At 38.8% G+C, this 21,971-nt stretch overlaps 1 protein-coding gene across 7 annotated transcripts in view; it reads right to left on the bottom strand.

Moving 5' to 3' along the window:
- CSNK1G1 (casein kinase 1 gamma 1) overlaps positions 1-21,971 on the bottom strand; it is a 147,246-nt gene that overhangs the window by 98,193 nt on the left and 27,082 nt on the right. For 6 of the 7 annotated variants that reach the window (XR_003001828.1, XR_003001829.1, XM_024735178.1 and 3 more), the window contains exon 2: positions 4,497-4,896. Coding sequence is in view for 5 of the 7 variants with exons in the window: in XM_024735178.1 (XP_024590946.1) it covers positions 4,497-4,677 (181 nt within the window). In the remaining 2 variants the exon portion in view is untranslated. Of the gene's footprint in view, positions 1-4,496; positions 4,897-6,990; positions 7,011-21,971 lie in introns of those variants that run through there. The other variant, XM_024735181.1, reaches the window with a different exon arrangement.

Genomic DNA, 21,971 nt, shown 5'->3' with positions numbered 1-21,971 from the left:
AAAAAAAAAAGATCTATATTTAAGCTGAAACAATAGAAGTTCATGCTGTATTAAGTGATAAAAGCAAGTTTACAGCACAGCTTGATTGCATTTCTAAAATATGTCCTGATCCATATTTGTTATTCTGGAAAATTAAATTAATTAAACAAAATTAGTGATTATCTTTGGAGATACTTTTAATAAAAATTTAAAAAAAAATTTTGGGCAACAGCATGTTTTCTTTTTAAAAGCATTCCTTTAAAGGATATGTTTATTGCTATTTTTCCCCTGGTTACAAAATACATGTATTCATTAAAATAAACGAAGAACAAAAAGGAAGGAAAAAAGGAATCATCTCAGAAATATATAAACAGAAGTAAAAGACCAAAGGCTATAATAATCAGCTTCTCCTGTTTAGCCTTAGGGCACAGGCTGTGCTTAACACCCCCTCCCTCTAGAAACTCTTGTCTTGACTTTTCGACTTCTCTACTCTTGAGGCTCTTCCTCTTCCAGCATCCCTTAAATACACCCTCTTTCTCTCCTCACTCACAAAAGGTCCACAAGCATCATATCATCACTGATGATTGCATGCTCATTAACACCAACATGGTAATGATTTCTTAATCCCAGCTGAAGTTTAATTTTTCTAAGTCTCAGAGTCACATTTCTGCGTATGTGCTACACAATCCTCAAAGTCAATATATTCTCAAAGTCTAACTTACTTGCCTTCCCCATCGCCTACTCTAATCCCATGTTTCTAGCTCTATTAAAGGTTTCCTCATTCACTTGGTCTTCCCACGCTGGCAAAATAACTGGTAACCAAATCCTGCCTAAGGTCTCCTTCTGAAATTTCTCCCTAATTCATCCCTTCCTCTGCATCTCACTGCCATTTTCAGAGCTAAGGCAGGCCTGGCCAATTCTGATCTGGACTACTTAGGGTACCCATTATATGCCATACACAGTAAAAGGAATTAAGAATACGAATAAATATGAGAATATTAATAAAGCAAATTACTACCATCAAGCATATCTTGAGGTAGAGAGATGGAGGAACATGACACAATGTGACAAGTACAATTAGAACAAAAATCCACACGATGTCAACCTCTTTACTATCTGATCTAATCTTATACTGGGAATTATCTTTCTAGAATACAAACCAGATAATGTCACTCTTCTGTTGTGAAACCCTTGATGATTCTACTCCACTGCCTACAGGATAAAGTCCAAATGCTTTAATACCAAGCAAACACTTCACAATCTGCTCCCAACGTATCTAATAGCCTCATCTATTACTCTTCTTTCACTTCACACCCCATAACCCAGCTGGGTATAACTAGTTCCTGCTCTGACAATATGCTAAACAATTTTACAACATGTAGTGCTTGTGCATCCTGCTGTTGGACAGTCCTTCTTCCTTGTGCTCGCCAGTGAAGTCCTGTACTACTCTCAATCAAACCACGTTCCTCTGTGAAACCTTCATTAACCTTCTCTGCCAGTGCAGTTTTTATACACTCTATTACAATACTTATCACTTTATGTTGTAATTTGTGTTTCTTTTTCTGTCATTAGACTGAGATTTTTTTTAAACTGTAATTGATTTATAATATTGTGTTTGTTTCAGGTATACAGCGAACTGATTCAGTTATACATACACATATATATTTTTCAGATTCTTTTCCTTTATAGGTTACTACAAGATATTGACTACAGTTCCCTGTACTATACAGTAGGTCCTTGTTGGTTATCTATTTTATACATAGTGGTGTGTATCTGTCAACCCCATACTCCTTATTTATCTTCCCACCACCCGATACTGTGAGATTCTTAAGTACATCTTGTAATTCTTTGTATCCTTCCCAAGTCTAGCAAGACAGTAAATATTCAAGAATTGTTTGTTAAATGGATGATGAGGTGGAAATAGATTTACACAGAGTCAAAATACACTAATCATCCCTTTTTTTTTGGCTCTCTGTCTGGAATTCAGGAGTCTATTTAAGCAGTAATGCCACTACCTACCACGACCCCCACATACCAGGAACCCAAAGGAGCCCATGTATTTTTTTTCTCCCCCCTTCCTACTCATCTGGCTATCTATCCATCCAGCCCACAAATAACATCAGCAAATAATACAGATAGAATCCCTGCCCTCCAAGGGGCTTATACTGGAGTAAGGAGAGACAATTAACAGGTAAACAAATACATAAAATAATGTCAGATAGTGATCAATGCGATGAATAAAACAAAGCAGTTTGATGAGACAGAATGTGGTTAGGGGAGTAATGTGCTATTTTAAATGGAGGTGGGAGAGAAGTCACAGAAGGTTTCTCTGAGACAGTAACATGAAAGTTGAGGCCCAAGGGATGAAAAGCAACCAGCGAAGCAAAAGTTTGAAGAAAGAATCCTTCAAGCAGAAGGAATTGTAGGTGTAAAAGCTCTGAGGCACAAATGCACTTGGCTATTTGAGGGACAGAAGAGACAGGTAGCTAGAGAAAGAAATGAGTTTGGAGAAGAAAGCACAGCATTGTAATGGCAGCCTGGGTGGAGGCCTATCTGCTCCTGCCTTGAGTTTGGAATTTTCCAGTTTTCACCTCCTGTTGCCTGCACAATCTTCTACTTCCTAATACCATAGCAAGAGGACAATGGAATGGGGTATACAGCACACCCTATTGTCGGGAGACATCAAATGATTCTGAAAGTTACTTTTCTGGTTTCTGTTGATAAAAAGTACTCCTAGATACAATGCCCTAACAATAACGGTCCCAGGGCTAATGAAAACCTCATCAGCACACAAGAATAAAACCACTTGAAAAGAGAGACAAGTTCTTTCTACTGACTACAATGCAAGTCAAAATGGGACCCATCATAATCACCCTAGATTCGTCAGAGGAAATAAAACACAACACTTTACCACTCTGAAAATATACATGAGCTATCCTTCTACCTGAATAGATTTTTCCATTCCTGTGTAAACGTAAAGATAATATAATACAAATCTAGACTTAAGTAATTAAATAAAATACATTTGCAGTTTTCATTGACCAGGATTTTTCTTCATCTTTATAGAAATTAAACAATTTTATGATGTTTTGAGAAAGCATGAATTTATATGCATTATAAACTGCCTCAGTAATTTTGTGGATGTTTGTCATAATCTATTTAATTCAAGTACTACTGTGATGTTAGAGCAAAGTCAATCCATTATATAAATGTAGAGTCACAAAACTAGCTACTAAAGCAACTCAGTAGTTGGTAGGAACTCAAGCAGTGTGAAATTACACATCTTACTCCTATTTTCAGTAGCATCTGCTGGCTTTGCTAACCAGAACATGAACACATCACTAAATATAAAAGCCTTTCATTATCCTAGTCAGGTCTTAAAATCCCAGGCTCCCAGCCTTCTAGTGGTAAAAATAAATTCATTCTCAGCATCCCTAGATTCAATTCTACACCCAGTGATCTCTGGCTAGTACAGTGATGTTTCCCTGAATCTCTCTATGGGGGGATGAGAGGTAAGATTTTTTCGATCTCCTTTGGAAAAATCATGAGAAGTAGCAGAGATAATCAAAAATAATCATCTTATGCTCCCACGCTCCCAATTCCTCAAAGGGCAAAGCCTCTTACGATGGGTCTTCAAAATACTACATAGTCTCAACAGCTATGAAAAATAAGAAAACACTTTAGCTTAAAAAAGGACCTTGTCACAATCTGCACCAATACAGATCGGTGACCAACTTCACATATTCACAAGATCCTTCATTTTCTCTTTCCCATTCACCTAGGGAGGGCCATAAAAAGTTTCTAAATACCCAATGTACCTTCTTCCTAATTTCACATCTTCAAACTGGTTGATTTTATCATTATTCATCATCTCACTCATAAACTAATACCTGAAATAAAAAATCCTTTCCTTGGTTGGGAAATAAAAATTGCAAAGTTTCTCCCTGGAGTTCTAGCTCAATCCTGATGTTGGGACTTCTGGGAAGGAATGCAAACATGGTATCAGTTGGAAAACCTCTCTAAATACTGATGTATCTCCTTGCAGACTAAGTATGGGTATTACTGAGTAAGTACTGACTCTTCCCTTACTAAGGGTAGATTCTGAATTAAAACAAGGCCTTAATCCCTTCGCAAAGTGTGGTTCAAGGACCAACAGCATCTTAATCAACTGGGAGTTTGTTAAAAAGACAGTATACAGGGCTCTACTCTCCAACCAACTAAATCAGAATCTTCGTTTTACTGATATCTGTATGTAGATCTCCCTACATCACAAAATCTCAGAACTGGTGGAAAATCTAAAATCCTATCACACACAAAGAGGGATGAACCCTGGATAACAATTATACCTGATAATGACTATAGTCTCCTTCATAAATTCTTCCGTTCTTTTAACAATAGGTCCTCATTACAAGAACTTCTCATAAGATTATAAACTGCTGGTCTTGAAATGCACCAAAGCTTATTATAGCTGTTGTTGTTCTTGTTAGGCTAAGCCAATAATATAACCAAGTTCTTACCTAATCTGAGCTCTCCAAAGTTCCCACACCCTATCTTCTTGCCAACCCTGAAGTTGGGTCCCACCATAAGAACCCCAGAGGATGTTGAGGAGCCAGATGGTCGGGAACAGTGTCCACTCCTTTGTGCCATGGGTTTAGTTGTCCGTTGTCTTTCATCCTTTTCCCTACTAGGATGGTCCATGATCCTACACGACAGAGTCTCTGCACAGGTATCCTTAATTTGTATACCTCTCTTCAATACAAAAGTACGTCCGAATAAACTGGAGTTAGAGTAAGGTAAGGAGTTCTTTTGGCACCATGTTTATGTTTCTAATTTATCTCCAGGAGATGAAAAACCATTGATTAGTTCTGGTAGGACACGTAGTCTGTAGGTCTCAAGCATAGGAGGATATTGTGTAACCTAGGTAAAAAATCAAGAAAGCATACAGTTAAAAATTATATTTTAAAACAAATTAAGAGTTACCACTAATTAGAATGGACTCTATCCAAAACTGAGCAAAGTGGACAGCTTCCTGAAATGGATTTTGGTTTTACATCCTCCAATAGTTTAGCCATCTGGACTAGTAATTCATCTGGTAACATAGGCTCAGTAGGCTACAGACCAGGGCAGCCAATGGAACACAGAACCCTTTAACATAAAATGCTTTCTTCTAGTGTTGTACATATGACTCAAAAGAAAGCTATTTGTTGGCTTTTTCATCACTGGCTAACAAAGATGTGGTGGGGTTCAGCCAAGTTAAATAAACTGAGGGCAATTAAAAGCTCTTCCCCTTAATTTGGACAGAACCTATCAGAAATAAGCTACTCACTACTCACTGTCCCCCTCCTCCATCCCCATTTATCAAGCACTGACAGCAATCACAAAATCCAAAACAAGTTACGGATTGACACAGACTACTTCTATGAAGGCCTTACCAAAACCCTAGTGGTACAAAGTAGTACTAGACTAAAGGTTGGGAAAGCTCAACTTTTGGTCTAGTTTTCATTGTGGGCTGAGTACACAATGACAGAGTGCCTGAAGCAGGTCCTTTGCACAACCCCAAAGTGAGAATAAATCTGAAGAACAAAAAATCTTAAACAAAACTCATCCCTACCAGAATTCTCCAGTTTCTCAACTTAGGACTAAGCCCAAGACAAAGTTTACAATGAGATAATTTTGATGCTATTTTTGATAATCTAGGTGAGTATTCTTAACAAAAAAATATTCTGTTACCACCAATCACAGACTAAACACATACTTTTGTTTCACTTTCACTGAAGATGTCCCTTAAAATTTTAAGGAATAAGAGAATTAGAACTGCTTGGTTATTATTGCATGTATACAAGAAAGCAAATATGTCTAGACTGTAAGCTTCTTACAGATACCTTTAATTCCCTAGTACAGGAACAGGCACATACGTGTGAGCTGAATGTACAAATGGGCACATAATCCAAGAACATACTCTGTTTACTTCATTATAGTAGTTAACTGCTTATTTTCATCTTTTCTGTCTGCTTTCTTTGCATTATTAAAACTGCATAATGACTTTAGGCTTCCTTAAATCTAATCATCATTAAAATACATTTCCCTGTGGGCTTCCCTGGTGGCGCAGTAGTTAAGAATCTGCCTGCCAATGCAGAGGACACAGGTTCGAGCCCTGGTCTGGGAAGATCCCACATGCCGCGGAGCAACTAAGCCCGTGAGCCACAACTACTGAGCCTGCGCATCTGGAGCCTGTGCTCCATAACGGGAGAAGCCGTGACAGTAAGAGGCCCGTGCACCGTGATGAAGAGTGGCCTCTGCTCGCCACAACTGGAGAAAGCCCTCGCACAGAAACAAAGACCCAACACAGCCAAAAATATATAAATACATTTATTTAAAAATAAAAAAATTTAAAAAAATATAATACATTTCCCTGAATTTAGGAAATTGTACATCTACATTCAAAATGTATATTCTGTTAAAGTAAAAACTCAGGGTGGTAAGAATAGGTCAGTAATTCCTGGATTTACTACATGAACAACATTATGAATTTATATTTCTCCTCACTCTTTCTCTTATTATAATTTCATCTAATATCCTTCAATTATCTTTGTTGTCTACCCAAAGTCCCTCAAACAATGAGTAAAGAAAGAGAAGTAGGGAATTCTCTGGCTGTCCAGTGGTTGGGACTCCACGCTTTCACTGCCAAGGGTGCGGGTTCAATCCCTGGTCAGGGAACTAAGATCCCACAATACACGCAGTGCACAGCCCCCCTTAAAAAAAAAAAAGAGAGAGAGAAATGAAATTTAAGATGTTTTATTTAGATAGTCCATCTTAACAGGTGGTCCTGGGTCTATAGATGATAAACCGTCAGGCTATACTTTCTTCCTTTATATCATACATTTTTTTGGGAACAGGTAAAGGGTGTCTTAGCCTATCCAGACAATTTTGAGCATTGAACTAACTCCTAAAGTTTCATCAGTTATCACTAGTATAATAGTCTTATTTGTAAGATTTGAAAAACTGTACTACCTTGTCTATTGCTCTTCATATTTTTCATTGTGTTCACTTCTTTCCTAACAAAAGGAAATTATTTTTATAATGTTTGTCATTAGCTTTCTCCATTGCACTTAGACTCATGTAACATTAGGTTCAGTAATCACTCACAGACCTCATATCCAAGTATACTTGCATGTATGTATTCAAAAAACATACAGTAGTACTTGCCAGGTTAGAAAACTGCAGAAAGCCAACAACCGTATTCAGCTGGGAAAAGGATGTTTCTTTTTTTTAAACATCTGCTTGTAGATTAGAACAATCATTTTACCTCCCACAAACATGGCAAACACACTTATCAATGCTGTAATCTATTCATGAGACATTAGCACAATTTAACCTGTAACTATGAAAGATGAAAAATATTCAAAACTACTTTATGTGGCACCTCTCATTAGAGAAATCAAATTGAATGATTAAATTTTTTAAAATCCTATTTCTTTTTCACCACTCGCTGTTCAAAACTATTTCCTACTTCCCAATTACAAACGCTTTAGCTTGTCACTTGAGTCCCTTCAATATCAACTCCCTATATAAATTCATGTATTAAAGCTACTACATAAAGCAAAGGAACATCCACCCTTAGCTCTTATACCTAAAATGGTCTCTTAAGTCTTCTGTCTTAAGGCCTGACTCATATCTTACATCCTTTGTGAAACCTTTTATAACCAATTCATCATTAATGCTTGGAGCACCACTGTCTATACCACCATTTGCTACCTACCATATATCAGATTATATTGATATGTATTCTAATATTCGATTTGGTTATAAGCCCTTGAAGTTAGGGATCTTGTCACATCTATTTTAGTTTCTTGCATATAATTGGTACTTAGTAAGTACTGAGTAATAATTATGATCTTGAATAATAGAAGACAGATTCCTAGCAACATAACCTAATATTTATACAAAATAATATGTAAAAGTAAGGAGAACCCTAATTAACCCTAAGAACTCCTAGAATTCATCTAGCAAGAAGCTGGTATTATTGCATTTAAATTCATTAGTGTTAAGACATAGGCTACTTAGAATTTCCATTTCACAAGGATTTTAAATGGTTTATTTACAGTTACTAGCAAATAACATATGAAAAAGTTAGCTCAAGAACCAGGTGAAATGGAACACCCAAGGTAACAATTATGTTATACTTTAACCTTATTTTTTAAAAAATGGCTTCTAAGGACAGCAGTAAAAGATAAACTATATGTTTATATTTTTTTCTCCTCTTTTTTTTTAACAGTAGAAGGAGAAAGGAGAGAAATTATATAAATGCAGTTAAGTAGATGTTTGTTTTTCTGGGGAATAAACTATTCAGCAATCACTTAGATCTCATTAAACATGTTAATGTTACAATGCATATGTATTTGAATTTTTAGAGTCATACCAGCAAGTTTCTTAAAAAGCCTAATTCTAGTAGTTTCTACCACTCTAGGCATGCCTGAATTAGAGAAAACGTATTTTTAAAATATGACAGGGGGCTTCCCTGGTGGCGCAGTGGTTGAGAGTCCACCTGCCGATGCAGGGGACGCGGGTTCGTGCCCTGGTCCGGGAGGATCCCACATGCCGCAGAGCGGCTGGCTCTGTGAGCTCAAAAAAAAAAAAAAAAAAAAAAAAAGTTTTTAAACAGGAAAATAATAGTTCATACTGTAGTTAATAACAAGAGAACTGAAAAAATGTTAGCATATAGAAAGAAACACAATTTAAAGGATTACATACCAAACTGCCAAATTTCTAAATCAAGATAAAATTACAAGTACTTACACTTTGTTAAAACATTATTACTTTTTATAATGAATATTTTACCTCTGTAAACAGCTTACAATAATAGAAAGTCTTCCTAACACTGTTTAAGTTAAAAATGACACTTGCAAGGAAACAACCAAGAGTTTAATGAAACTGCTATCATAAAAACAAGTAGTCACTGATTAAAAGTAGACATTATGTCAAAATTAATCATACTTTATCTTTTGTATCTTATAATACTGTGACTGAACTTCACTGGATTTAGAATGTTATAAAACTAGCAATCATATGTATGCTAAAGTTATACATACTGTAGTCCTAGAAAAATTAAAGTTCCATAGTAACGTGCTCCCCAGTTGAGGTAATTTGATTATTTAAAAACCAAAACTTTTGTGCACAGCATACATGACACCTTACTGGGCACATCAGAGACTATTCTCGAGTCAAATAGAGGTCTGAACTCTCTGGTCACTTTACTCAAAGCCAAAATTAAATTCTCCCAACTCTGTAATTAGTCATCATGGACCTAGGATTTTATAACAATGTGGAGAATCAATATAATTGTTATACTAAGGATTAAGTGGACTCAGTGTTTAGCTCCCTCAAATGAAAAATACTTGATCCTGCATTACCAACTCAACACCTTAATATATTTCAGTACCACAAGAAAGCCAAACGCATAACCCTCATGAACAGGGAAGAATGTCTCATGTAGAGCAACTAAATGTAAGAATTGAACTAAGGGCTAAAAATCCTGAATTCTAATCACAGATAAGCCGGTGACCCAAGCCAACACTTAACTCAACTTTCTCAACCACAAATTGAAACTTATTCAAAAATAAGTCATAAAATATTTGGGAAAAAAAAAAGAATTAAAACTTAAACTTTTTAACCAAGAAAAAGAATTCATTGTCCTAACCTGGTCTACACATAGACAAATCCCAATGGCCCTGAAATCAGTACTGGTAAGTGTGGCAACTTAGAAAAACTTAGAGTATGTTTAGCGACTGGAAGGTGGCATTTTAATACCTTAAGTTTAATCATAGCTGAGTGCATAAAGCGGTTTATGCTGTCAGTACTGTCCTAACAAGAAGGATACAGCACAGCCTTGCCTACAAAATGTTTAAAAATGTGCAGTTCAAGAAAAAATGATTAACTATAGATTATATATACAATAGAAGTATAAATTGTTATTTATTTACTATTATCACATATTAATTAAAATACTAAATCAAATTATATCTGTTAAATATGCAAGTACAGTTTAAAAGTATAAAAATGTAGATATACTTTGTGAAATATAATCTGTATTTAATCATTCTCAAATACTTCTATATTATATACTTAGCTCTTTCTTTAACAATATTAGTGCTTACTGCCTTCATTCATCATCTTGGTTATGTGCCCGTTTTTTGGATCTCAGCATTTTTATCTTTTATTATCTGAAAAAGCAGTATTACTGTCATTTTTCAATTGGTAAGTTAAAACTAAGATGAAATCGTTCCCAATTTTTTAAACTTAACACTGGGTAAAGTCAATGATAAGAAAAATGATGAAACTGGTTAACAGCAAAATTTGGGAATTACTATATAAAAAAAGCTTGCAGGAGGTGGGAGGGCAGGGAGGATGGAACTTTGCAAATGGAAATACGGCAGATTACTCAAACAGCCTGCCTCCTAAAAACTGAAAATGCTGAATTAAAAGCAACAAGTCAGGTATTTTTCAGCTTGAAAAGTTTTTTATTTATTTCTATCTTATATCCATTTCTCTCCTACATATTTTCACACTTGCCTTTAAGTCCTTAAACTTTTTATTTTTTTAATTTAATTTAATTTTTTTTTTTGCCATACGCGGGCCTCTCACAGTTGTGGCCTCTCCCGCTGCGGAGCACAGGCTCCGGATGCACAGGCTCAGCGGCCATGGCTCACAGGCCCAGCCGCTCCGCAGCATGTGGGATCCTCCCGGACCAGGGCACGAACCCATGTCCCCTGCATCAGCAGGCGGACTCTCAACCACTGTGCCACCAGGGAAGCCCATAAGTCCTTAAACTTTTTAAAATAATTGTTTTTAAAGTCTTGGTGCACGAATTCTATCATTTCAGCATTTCTAGGTCTATTTCTATTGACTTATTTTTCTCTTAGCTATGGATGACATTTTCCTACTTATTTGCATGTCTAATTAACACAAAATTCAGGATAATGATTCCTTCTAGGTCAGAAAAAGGAAGGGGCACATAGAACCTTCTAAGATACCAGTAGTGTTCTATTTCTTTAATGGTGTGATGGGTACACAGTGTTCACTTTTAGTCTTTAAACCATTCTTGAATCTTTATACATATGCTTGTATTTCTTTAAAAAAATACGGTAAAAACTTAACTTCAATGCTTTGAAAAGATACAGCAGGAAGAAAAAGGAGGGCAGCAGGGGAAGGACATCATCAAAATGGACACAGCAGGGAACTCCAAGGCTTCACCCACTGCACATACACATCACACACACACACACAGGCTGGAAAAAACGGTCAGAATCAACTTTAGCAGAACTCTGGAATCTAATAAAAACTACAACAACCAAGGAGGCTTGGCAAAGAAACAAGTTGCTACACTGCAGTAAGAGAGTGATGTGCTGTTTCTAACTGCCTACCAACCATCCCCCACTCCCCAGTTCAGCAGGGGCAGTAAGGATGGCAGCTGCACTCCTGGTGCAGGATAACAGTGCCAAGGGGGCAATACAAACCTTAGTCTCAAACAACTGTGGCTGAACGCAATGACATGACTGACAATTTCCTCAACAGCTGGCACAAGAAAGTGTTTTTGTTTTGCCTGACTTGGAGCACTTCCAGGGCAAGCAGCCTAGGATAAGGGAAAACAGGCAGGATAATAACATATATATAGAACTAAAAGCCTGGAAAGGAAGACATTGAGAAAGGAGATACGTGGGGAGAAATGGGCTTTGTAAACTCTCATATATAATGCAGAATCTAGAAGGCCACACATATGCCCAGGGCTGAACACATGCACAGAAAAAGGCCTAGAAGTTTTACCTTAAAACTTTTACCTCTAGCTGACCTTTAGGCTCCACACAAACAGGAGGTAAAAGCTAAGGCAGGGGGCTTCCCTGGTGGCACAGTGGTTGAGAGTCTGCCTGCCAATGCAGGGGACACGGGTTCGTGCCCCGGTCCAGGAAGATCCCACGTGCTGTGGAGCGGCTAGGCCCGTGAGCCATGGCCACTGAGCCTGCGCGTCCGGAACCTGTGTTCCGCAACGGGAGAGGCCACAACAGTGAGAGGCCTGCGTACCAAAAAAATAAAAAATAAAAAAATAAATTAAAAAGCTAAGGCAGGGTTGTAAACAGCCCCGCTAAGCACTGGAGTACCCAAACACAGAATCACCCAGCCAAAAGTAGAGTATTTTTTTCTTTTTCTTTATTTTATACTTTTCTGGTCTCCAGGTGTTCAAGGAAACTGGGAAAAACTCTAGTTGACTGCTAAGATAATGGAACACAGACTTCAATAATCACACATGAACAAAGCATATATACCTAACAAAAATAATTTAGAAAAGACACTAAACAAACAACAATGAAACTAATAGTAACAACCCACAACAAGCAGCAACAAAAAACCCTAAGGGGAGGAATCTGACGTCTAGAGTCAACACATAATATTCAAAATGACCAGTTTTCAACAAAAGATTATGTGGCATGCAAAGAAACAAGGAAGTATGAACCATTCACAGGGGGAAAAAAAAAAAGAAATGAATATAGAAACTGTCCCTGAGGAAGCCCAGGCAAAGGAAACCACAAAGAACTAAAAGGTAACCAAGAAAACAGTTATCTCATTAAGTAGAGAATATCGATAAGGAAACAGGAATTATAAAAAGGAATCAGACACTGAGTTAGCATCTCTCCACTACTAGGGCACCTGCTGATCACTGGTAGGGGACCCTGACACCCAAAGAAAACGGAGGAACCACCAAGTGAACTGGTAGGACATGGGGGGACTGAGGGGGAGGATAAGTGGAGGCCAGACAGGATCAGCACCCCTGAGGCTGGGGAGATCAGGAGAGGCAGGCAGGAGAGGCAGGTGGGAGGGGCCCTCCAGGACTGGAGGAGCAGGAGAGGAGAGGAGGGCATTTGCCCCACCCACTAGAGCCCAAGAAGCCTGCTGGGTTCCCAGGTGAGGTCCCCTGCCCTCTGAGACCAAGGGTGGGGGGCACACCTGGGACCCTTCTGTTCTGATGAGCCTAAGCCCCACCCCCCACAGCCCTCAGGGCCTTTTCCAGCCCTGTGGATCCCAAGCATAGGCCCCACCCACTGCCCAAACCTTGCCCTTGCCCTTGCTTAGGCCCTGCCTTCCATGGCCTTTTGTGGTACTGTTGTACCTTCCGGTTGTTGATTCATCTATCTTTTTTTTTTTTTCCCCGGTAGGCAGGCCTCTCACTGTTGTGGCCTCTCCCATTGTGGAGCACAGGCTCCAGACGCGCAGGCTCAGCAGCCATGGCTCACGGGCCCAGCCGCTCTGCAGCATGTGGAATCTTCCCGGACTGGGGCACGAACCTGTGTCCCCTGCGTCGGCAGGCGGACTCTCAACCACTGCGCCACCACGGGAGCCCCATCTATATTTTTATATTCCTTCTAACATATCTGTTAGTTTCCTAGCCTAATTTTATTTTTTACTTTGTTATTGTTCTCTCTCTGTTTTTTTTGGCCACACCACATGGCTTGCAGGATCTTGGTTCACAAGCTGGGGGTCAGGCTGAAGCTCCTGTGGCGGAAGCTCTGAGTCTGAACCACTGGACTGATAGAGAATCTCAGACCCCAGCGAATATTCATCGGAGTGAGTTCTCATGGAGGTCCTCATGTCAGCACCAAGACCCAGCTCTACCCAACAGCCTACAAATTCCAGTGTTGGAAGCCTCAGGCCAAACAACCAGTAAGACAGGAACACAATCCCACTCATAAAAAATAAAAAAAACAGAGAGAGAGAGACCGCCAAATAATATGTCACAGATGAAGGAGCAAGGTAAAAACCTACAAGACCCAACAAATGAAGAGGAAATAGGCAATCTACCTGAAAAAGAATTCAGAGTAATGATAGGAAAGATGATCCAGAATCTCGGAAATAAAATGGAGGCACAGATTGAGAAAATAGAAAAAATGTTTAACAAAGATCTAGAAGAACTAAAGAACAAACAGAGATGAACGACACAATAACTGAAATGAAAAATACACTAGAAGCAATCAATAACAGAATAACTGAGGCAGAAGAACGAGTAAGTAAGCTGGAAGACAAAATGGTGGAAATAAGTGCTGAGGAGAAGAATAAAGAAAAAGAATGAAAAATAAGACAATCTCAGAGACCTCTGGGATAACACAAAACACATGAACATTCAAACTATAGGGGTCCCAGAAAACGAAGAGAAAAAGAAAGGGTCTGAGAAAATATTTGAAGAGATTATAGTGGAAAACTTCCCTAACATGGGAAAGGAAATAGTCACGCAAGTTCAGGAAGCAGAGAGTCCCACAGAGGATAAACCCTAGGAAAAACACACTGAGACACGTATTAATCAAACTAACAAAAACTAAATTCAAAGAAAAATTATTCAAAACAGCAAGGGAAAACCAAAAAATAACATACAAAGGATCCCCATAAGGTTATCAGCTGCTTTTTCAGTGGAAACTCTGCAGGCCAGAAGGGAGTGGCAGGATATACTTAAAGTGATGAAAGAGAAAAACCTACAACCAAGATTACTCTACCCAGCAAGGATCTCATTCAGATTCGATGGAGAAGTCAAAAGCTTTTCAAACATGCAAAAGCTAAGAGAATTCAGCACCATCAAATCAGCTTTACAACAAATGCTAAGGAAACTTCTCTAAGCAGGAAACACAAGAGAAGGAAAAGACCCACAAAAACAAACCCAAAACATCTAAGAAAATGATAATAGGAACATACATATCGATAATAACCTTGAATGTAAATGGATTAAATGCCCCAACCAAAAGACACAGACTGGCTGAATGAATACAAAAACAAGACACATATATATGCTGTCTACAAGAGACCCACTTCAGACCTAGGGACATATACAGACTGAAAGTGACGGGATGGAAAACGATATTCCATGCAGATGGAAATCAAAAGAAAGCTGGAGTAGCTATACTCATATCAGATAAAATAGACTTTAAAATAAAGACTGTTCCAAGAGATAAGGAGGGACACTACATAATGATCAAAAGATCAATCCAAGAAGATGTAACAATTATAAATGTTTATTCACCCAAAACAGGAGCACCTCAATACATAAGGCAAATGCTAACAACCATGAAAGGAGAAATCGAATAATAGTAGGGGACTTTAACAACCCACTTACACAAATGGACAGATCATCCAAATAGAAAATAAAGAAACACAAGCTTTCAATGACACAATAGACCAAACAGATCTAATTAACATTTATAGAAAATTTCACCGCAAAGTGGGAGAATACACTTTCTTCTCAAGTGTACGTGGAACATTCTCCAAGATAGATCACATCCTGGGTCACAAATCAAGCCTCAAATATTTAAGAAAACTGAAATCATATCAAGTATCTTTTCTGACCACAATGCCATGAGATTCGAAATCAATTACAGGAAAAAAAACTGTAGAAACACAAATACATGGAGGCTAAACAGTGTGCTACTAAATAACCAAGAGATAACTGAAGAAATCAAAGAAGAAATTAAAAAAAAAATACATAGAGGGCTTCCACGGTGGCGCAGTGGTTGAGAGTCTGCCTGCCGATGCAGGGGACACAGGTTTGTACCCCAGTCCGGGAAGATCCCACATGCCGCGGTGCGGCTGGGCCCGTGAGCCATGGCCGCTGAGCCTGCACGTCCAGAGCCTGTGCTCCACAACAGGAGAGGCCACAACAGTGAGAGGCCCATGTACCACAAAAAAAGAAAAAACATAGAAAAAAATGACAACGAAGACACAACAACCCAAAACCTACAGGATGCAGCAAAAGCAGTTCTAAGAGGGAAGTTTATAGCAATTCAATCTCACCTCGAGAAAAAAGAAAAATCTCACATAAACAATCTAACCATACACTTAAAACAACTAGAAAGAAAAGAACAAAGAAAACCCAAAGTCAGTAGAAGGAAAGAAATCATAAAGATCAGAGCAGAAATAAATGAAATAGAAACAAAGAAAACAATAGCAAAGATCAATAAAACTAAAACCTGGTTCTTTGAGAAGATAAACCAAATTGATAAATGCTTAGCCAGACTCAACAAGAAAAAAAGGGAGAGGTTGCAAATAAATAAAATTAGAAATGAAAAAGGATAAATCACAACTGACATTGAAGAAATACAAAGGATTATAAGAGACTACTATAAACAACTATAAGCCAATAAAATGGACAACCATGAAGAATTGGACAAATTCTTGGAAAGGTATAACCTTCCAAGACTGAACCAATAAGAAAAAATATATATAAACAGACCTATCACAAGTAATGAAATTGAAACCATAATTAAAAATCTTCCAACAAGGGCTTCCCTGGTGGCGCAGTGGTTGAGAGTCAGTCTGCCAATGCAGGGGACACAGGTTCGTGCCCCGGTCCAGGAAGATCCCACATGCCGCAGAGCAGCTAGGCCTGTGAGCCATGGCTGCTGAGCCTGTGCGTCCGGAGCCTGTGCTCCGCAATGGGAGAGGTGACAACAGTGAGAGGCCCACGTAGCCCAAAAAAAAAAAAAAATCTTCCAACGAAAGTCCAGGACAAGATGGCTTTACAGGCGAATTCTACCAAACATTTAGAGAAGAGCTAACACCCATCCTTCTCAAACTCTTCCAAAAAATTGCAGAGGGAGAAACACTCCCAAATTCATTCTATGAACCAACCATCACCCTGATACCAAAACCAGACAAAGATATCACAAAAAAAGAAAATTACAGACCAATATCAATGATGAACATAGATGCAAAAATCCTGAACAAAATACTAGCAAACAGAATGCAACAGCACATTAAAAGGATACACCACAATCAAGTGGGATTTATCAAGGGGATGCAAGGATTCTTCACTATACTCAAATCTATCAATGTGATACACCACATCAACAAATTAAGGATTAAAAACCATATCATCATCTCAGTAGATGCAGAAAAGGCTTTTGACAAAATTCAACATCCATTTATGATTAAAAACTCCCCAGAAGGGCTTCCCTGGTGGCGCAGTGGTTGAGAGTCTGCCTGCTTAATGCAGGGGACATGGGTTCGGGCCCTGTTCTGGGAGGATCCCACGTGCCGCGGAGCAACTGGGCCCGTGAGCCACGACTGCTGGGCCTGCGTGTCTGGAGCCTGTGCTCCGCAACAAGAGAGGCCATGACAGTGAGAGGCCCGCGCACCGCGATGAAGAGTGGCCCCCGCTCGCCGCGGCTGGAGAGGGCCCTCACACAGAGGCGAAGACCCAGCACAGCCAAAAATGGGTATAAATAAATAAATTTTTTAAAAAACTCTCCAGAAAATAAGCATAGAGGGAACCTACCTCAACATAATAAAGGCCATATATGACAAACCCACAGCAAGCATCATACTCAATGGTGAAAAACTGAAAGCATTTCCTCTAAGATCAGGAACAAGACAAGGATGTCCACTCTCACCACTATTATTCAACATAGTTTTGGAAAACCGAGCCACAGCAATCAGAGAAGAAAAAGAAATAAAAGGAATACAAATTGGAAACGAAGAAGTAAAACTGTCACTGTTTCCAGATGACATGATACTATACATAGAAAATCCTAAAGATGCCACCAGAAAACTACTAGAACTAATAAATGAATTTGGTAAGGTTGCAGGATACAAAACTAAAGCACAGAAATCTCTGGCATTCCTATACACCAACAACAAAAAATCAGAAATAGAAATTAAGGAAACACTCCAATTTACCATTGCAACAAAAAGAATAAAACACCTAGGAATAAACCTGACTAAGGAGGCAAAAGACTTCTACTCAGAAAACTATAAAACACTGATGAAATAAATCGAAGATGACATAAACAGATGGAGAAATATACCATGTTCTTGAACTGGAAGAATCAATACTGTGAAAATGACTGCACTACCCAAAGCAATCTACAGATTCAATGCAATCCCTATCAAAGTACCAATGGCATTCTTCACAGAATTAGAACAAAAAATTTTACAATTCATATGGAAACACAAAAGACCCCAAACAGCCAAAGCAACCTTGAGAAAGAAAAACAGAGTTGGAGGAATCAGGCTCCCTGACTTCAAACTATACCACAGTAATCAAGACAGTATGGTAGTGGCACAAAAACAGAAATATAGATCAATGGTACAGGACAGAATGCCCAGAGAAAAACCCACACACATATGGGCACCTAACTTATGACAAAGGAGGCAAGACATACAATGTAGAAAAAACAGCTTCTTCAATAAGTGGTGCTGGGAAAAGCGAACAGCTACATGTAAAAGAATGAAATTAGAACACTACCTAACACCATACACAAAAATAAACTCTAAATGGATTAAAGACCTAAATGTAAGACCAGACACTATAAAACTCTTAGAGGAAAACATAGGAAAAATACTCTTTGACATAAACCACAGCAAGATCTTTTTGACCCACCTCCTACAGTAATGGAAATAAAAACAAAAATAAACAACTGAGACTTAATTAAACGTAAAAGCTTTTGCACAGCAAAGGAACTCATAAACAAGACAAAAAGACAACCCTCAAAATGGGAGAAAATACTAGCAAATGAAACAACAGACAAAGGATTAATCTCCAAAATATACAAACAGCTCATGGAGGCCAATATCAACAAAACAAACAATCCAGTTAAAAAATGGGCAGAAGACCTAAACAGACATTTCACCAAGGAAGACATACGGATGGCCAAGAGGCACATCATGTAAAGATGTTCAACATCACTAATTATTAGAGAAAAGCAACTCAAAACTACAATGAGGTATCACCTCATGCCGATCAGGATGGCAACTATCAAAAAATCTAGAAACAATAAATGCTGGAAAGGGTGTGGTGAAAAGTGAACCCTCCTGCACTGTTGGTGGGAATGTAAATTAACACAACCACTATGGAAAACAGTATGGCAGTTCCTTAAAAAACTAAAAATAGAACTACCATATGACCCAGCAATCCCACTACTCAGCATATACCCTGAACAAACCATAATTCAAAAAGAGACATGTACCACAATGTTCATTGCAGCTCTATTTACAATAGCCAGGACATGGAAGCAACCTAAGTGTACATCAACAGATGAATGGGTAAAGAAGATGTGGCACATATGTACAATGGAATATTACTCAGCCATTAAAAAAAATGAAATTGAGTTATTTGTAGTGAGGTGGATGGACCTAGAGTCTGTCATACAGAGTGAAGTAAGTCAGAAAGAGAAAAACAAATACCGTATGCGAATGCACATATATGGAATCTTAAAAAAAAAAATAGTACTGATGAACCTAGCTGCAGGGCAGGAATAAAGATGTAGAGAATGGAGAATGGACTAGAGGACATGGAGAATGGACTAGAGGACTAGAGGACATAGAGAATGGACTAGAGGACATGGGGTGAGAGGGGGAAGCTGGAGCGAAGTGAGAGTAGCACTGACATATATACATTACTGAATGTAAAATAGTTAGCTAGTGGGAAGCAGCAGCATAGCACAGGGAGATCAGCTTGGTGCTTTGCGATGACGTAGCGGGGTGGGATAGGGAGGATGGAGGGAGGCTCAAGAGGGAGGGCATATGGGGATATATGTATTCATATGGCTGATTCACTTTGGTGTACAACAGAAACTAACACAGTATTGTGAAGCAATTATACTCCAGTAAAGATCTATCAAAAAAACAAAAGAACATATACATATGTATAACTGAATCACTTTGCTGTACAGCAGAAATTAACACAACATTGTAAATCAACTGTACTTCAATAAAAAATTAAAGCAAAAGAAGAAATTAAATTGAACTTCTGGAGCTAAATAATATAGTAACTGAAATTAAAAATTAACTATAGGGCTTCCCCGGTGGCCCAGTGGTTGGGAGTCCACCTGCCGGTACGGGGGACGCAGGTTCGTGCCCCGGTCTGGGGGGATCCCACATGCCGCGGAGCGGCTGAGCCCGTGGGCCATGGCCGCTGGGCCTGCGCCTCCAGGGCCTGTGCTCCGCGGCGGGAGAGGCCACGGCAGTGAGAGGCCCGCATGCCGTGAAAAAAAAGGAAGTTAACTAAATGGGTTCAACAGCAGATTTGAGCACGAAAAAACAAGGAATCAACAAACCTGAAGGTAAGTGAATTCCAATTATTCAGTCTGAGGAACAGGAAATGAGTGAAGAAAAATGAACAGAGCCTAAGGAATCTGCAGAACACCATCCAGCATACCACCATAATGGATAATGGGAGTTTCAGAGGGAGAGGAGAGAAAGAGAAATTATATTTGAAGAAATAATGGCTACAAACTTCCCAAATTTTATGAACATGAATCTTCACGTCCAAGCAGCTCAACTAACTCCAAACAGCACGAACTAAAAGAGATCAACACCAGGACACATTATAGTCAATCTAATGAGACACAAAGAACCCTGAAAGCAGCAAGACAGAAAGGACTTATCACCTACAAGTGATCCTACATAAGACTAACAGCCAATTTCTCAACCAAGAATTCTACATCCAGCAAAATTTTTCTTCAAAAATGAAAGAAAAACTAAGACATTCCCAGATAAACAAAACCTGAGGGTGTTTGTGACTAGTACACCTGCTCTATAAGGACTCTGAAAGAGAGTTCTTTAGATTGAAATTAGAGGACACTGGATAGTAATTCAAAGTCACACAAAGAAATAAAGAACAAGAGTAAAGATAGCTGGGACTTCCCTGGTGGCGTGGTGGTTAAGAATCCGCCTGCCAATGCAGGGGACATGGGTTCAATCCCTGATCCAGGAAGATGCCACATGCCACGGAGCAACTAAGCCCGTGACTCACAACTACTGAAGCCTGCGCGCCTACAGCCCACGCTCTGCAACAAGAGAAGCCACCACAACGAGAAGCCTGTGCACTGTAACAAAGAGTAGCTCCCACTCGCTGCAACTAGAGCAAGTCTGCGTGTGACAACGAAGACCCAATGCATCCAAAAATAAATAAAATAATTAAAAAATAAAAGAGTAAAGATAGCTACATAAGTACATATACAAGCCAGTATTATTGCATTAATGACTTGTACCTCCTCTTTTTCTGGCTTACGATTTCAAATAAGAAAGCATAATAACTATATGTTTAAAACTAGGGCTTCCCTGGTGGCGCAGTGGTTGAGAGTCCGCCTGCCGATGCAGGGGACACGGGTTCGTGCCCCGGTCCAGGAAGATTCCCACATGCCACAGAGTTGCTGGGCCCGTGAGCCATGGCCACTGAGCCTGTGCGTCTGGAGCCTGTGCTCCACAATGGGAGAGGCCACAACGGTGAGAGGCCCGCGTACTGCAAAAAAAAAAAAAAAAAACTAAGCATCTATGTTAATAGGAACACAAGGTATAAAGATACACTAACAATAACAAAATAGGGTGCAGGGAGAACAGAGCTGTATAGGAGCAAAGTTTTTGTGTACTACTAAAACTAGGCTGCTATTAGTTAAAACTTGATTGGCATCACGTTAAGATGTTAATTGTAATCCCCAGAGTAACACAAAGAAAATAACTTCAAAATGTACAGAAAGAGAAACAAGAAGAGAAAACAACAGTACACTAAAAATCAACTACAGTTGACCCTTAAACACAGGTTTGAACTGCACAGGTCCACTTATACATGGATTTTTTTCACCACACACACACAGTACTATACAATCCATGGCTAGTTGAATCTGCAGATGCAGAACTGTGGATATGGAGGTCTGACTGAAGGATTTGAGCATCCGCTGATTTTGGTAATCAAAGGCAGGTCCTAGAACCAATCACCTGCAGACACTGAGGGATGACTGTAATCACAAAAGAAGGCAGTGATGAAGGAACTGAGGAACAAAAAAGATATAAGACAAATAGAAAACAAATAGGTAAATAGCAGAACCAAGTCCCAACTTATAAGTTACTTTAAATGTAAATGAATTAAATTCTCCAATTAAATAGCAGAGACTGGTATAACAGATTAAAACCAATCCAACTAAATGCTATCTACACACTTAATTTATATCAAAAAGGTACAATAG

This window comes from Neophocaena asiaeorientalis, unplaced genomic scaffold, assembly GCF_003031525.2.
Source record: "Neophocaena asiaeorientalis asiaeorientalis breed wild unplaced genomic scaffold, Neophocaena_asiaeorientalis_V1.1 scaffold264, whole genome shotgun sequence".
Classification (NCBI taxonomy): Eukaryota; Metazoa; Chordata; class Mammalia; order Artiodactyla; family Phocoenidae; genus Neophocaena; species Neophocaena asiaeorientalis.
This window is presented reverse-complemented; position numbering and strand designations above follow the sequence as displayed.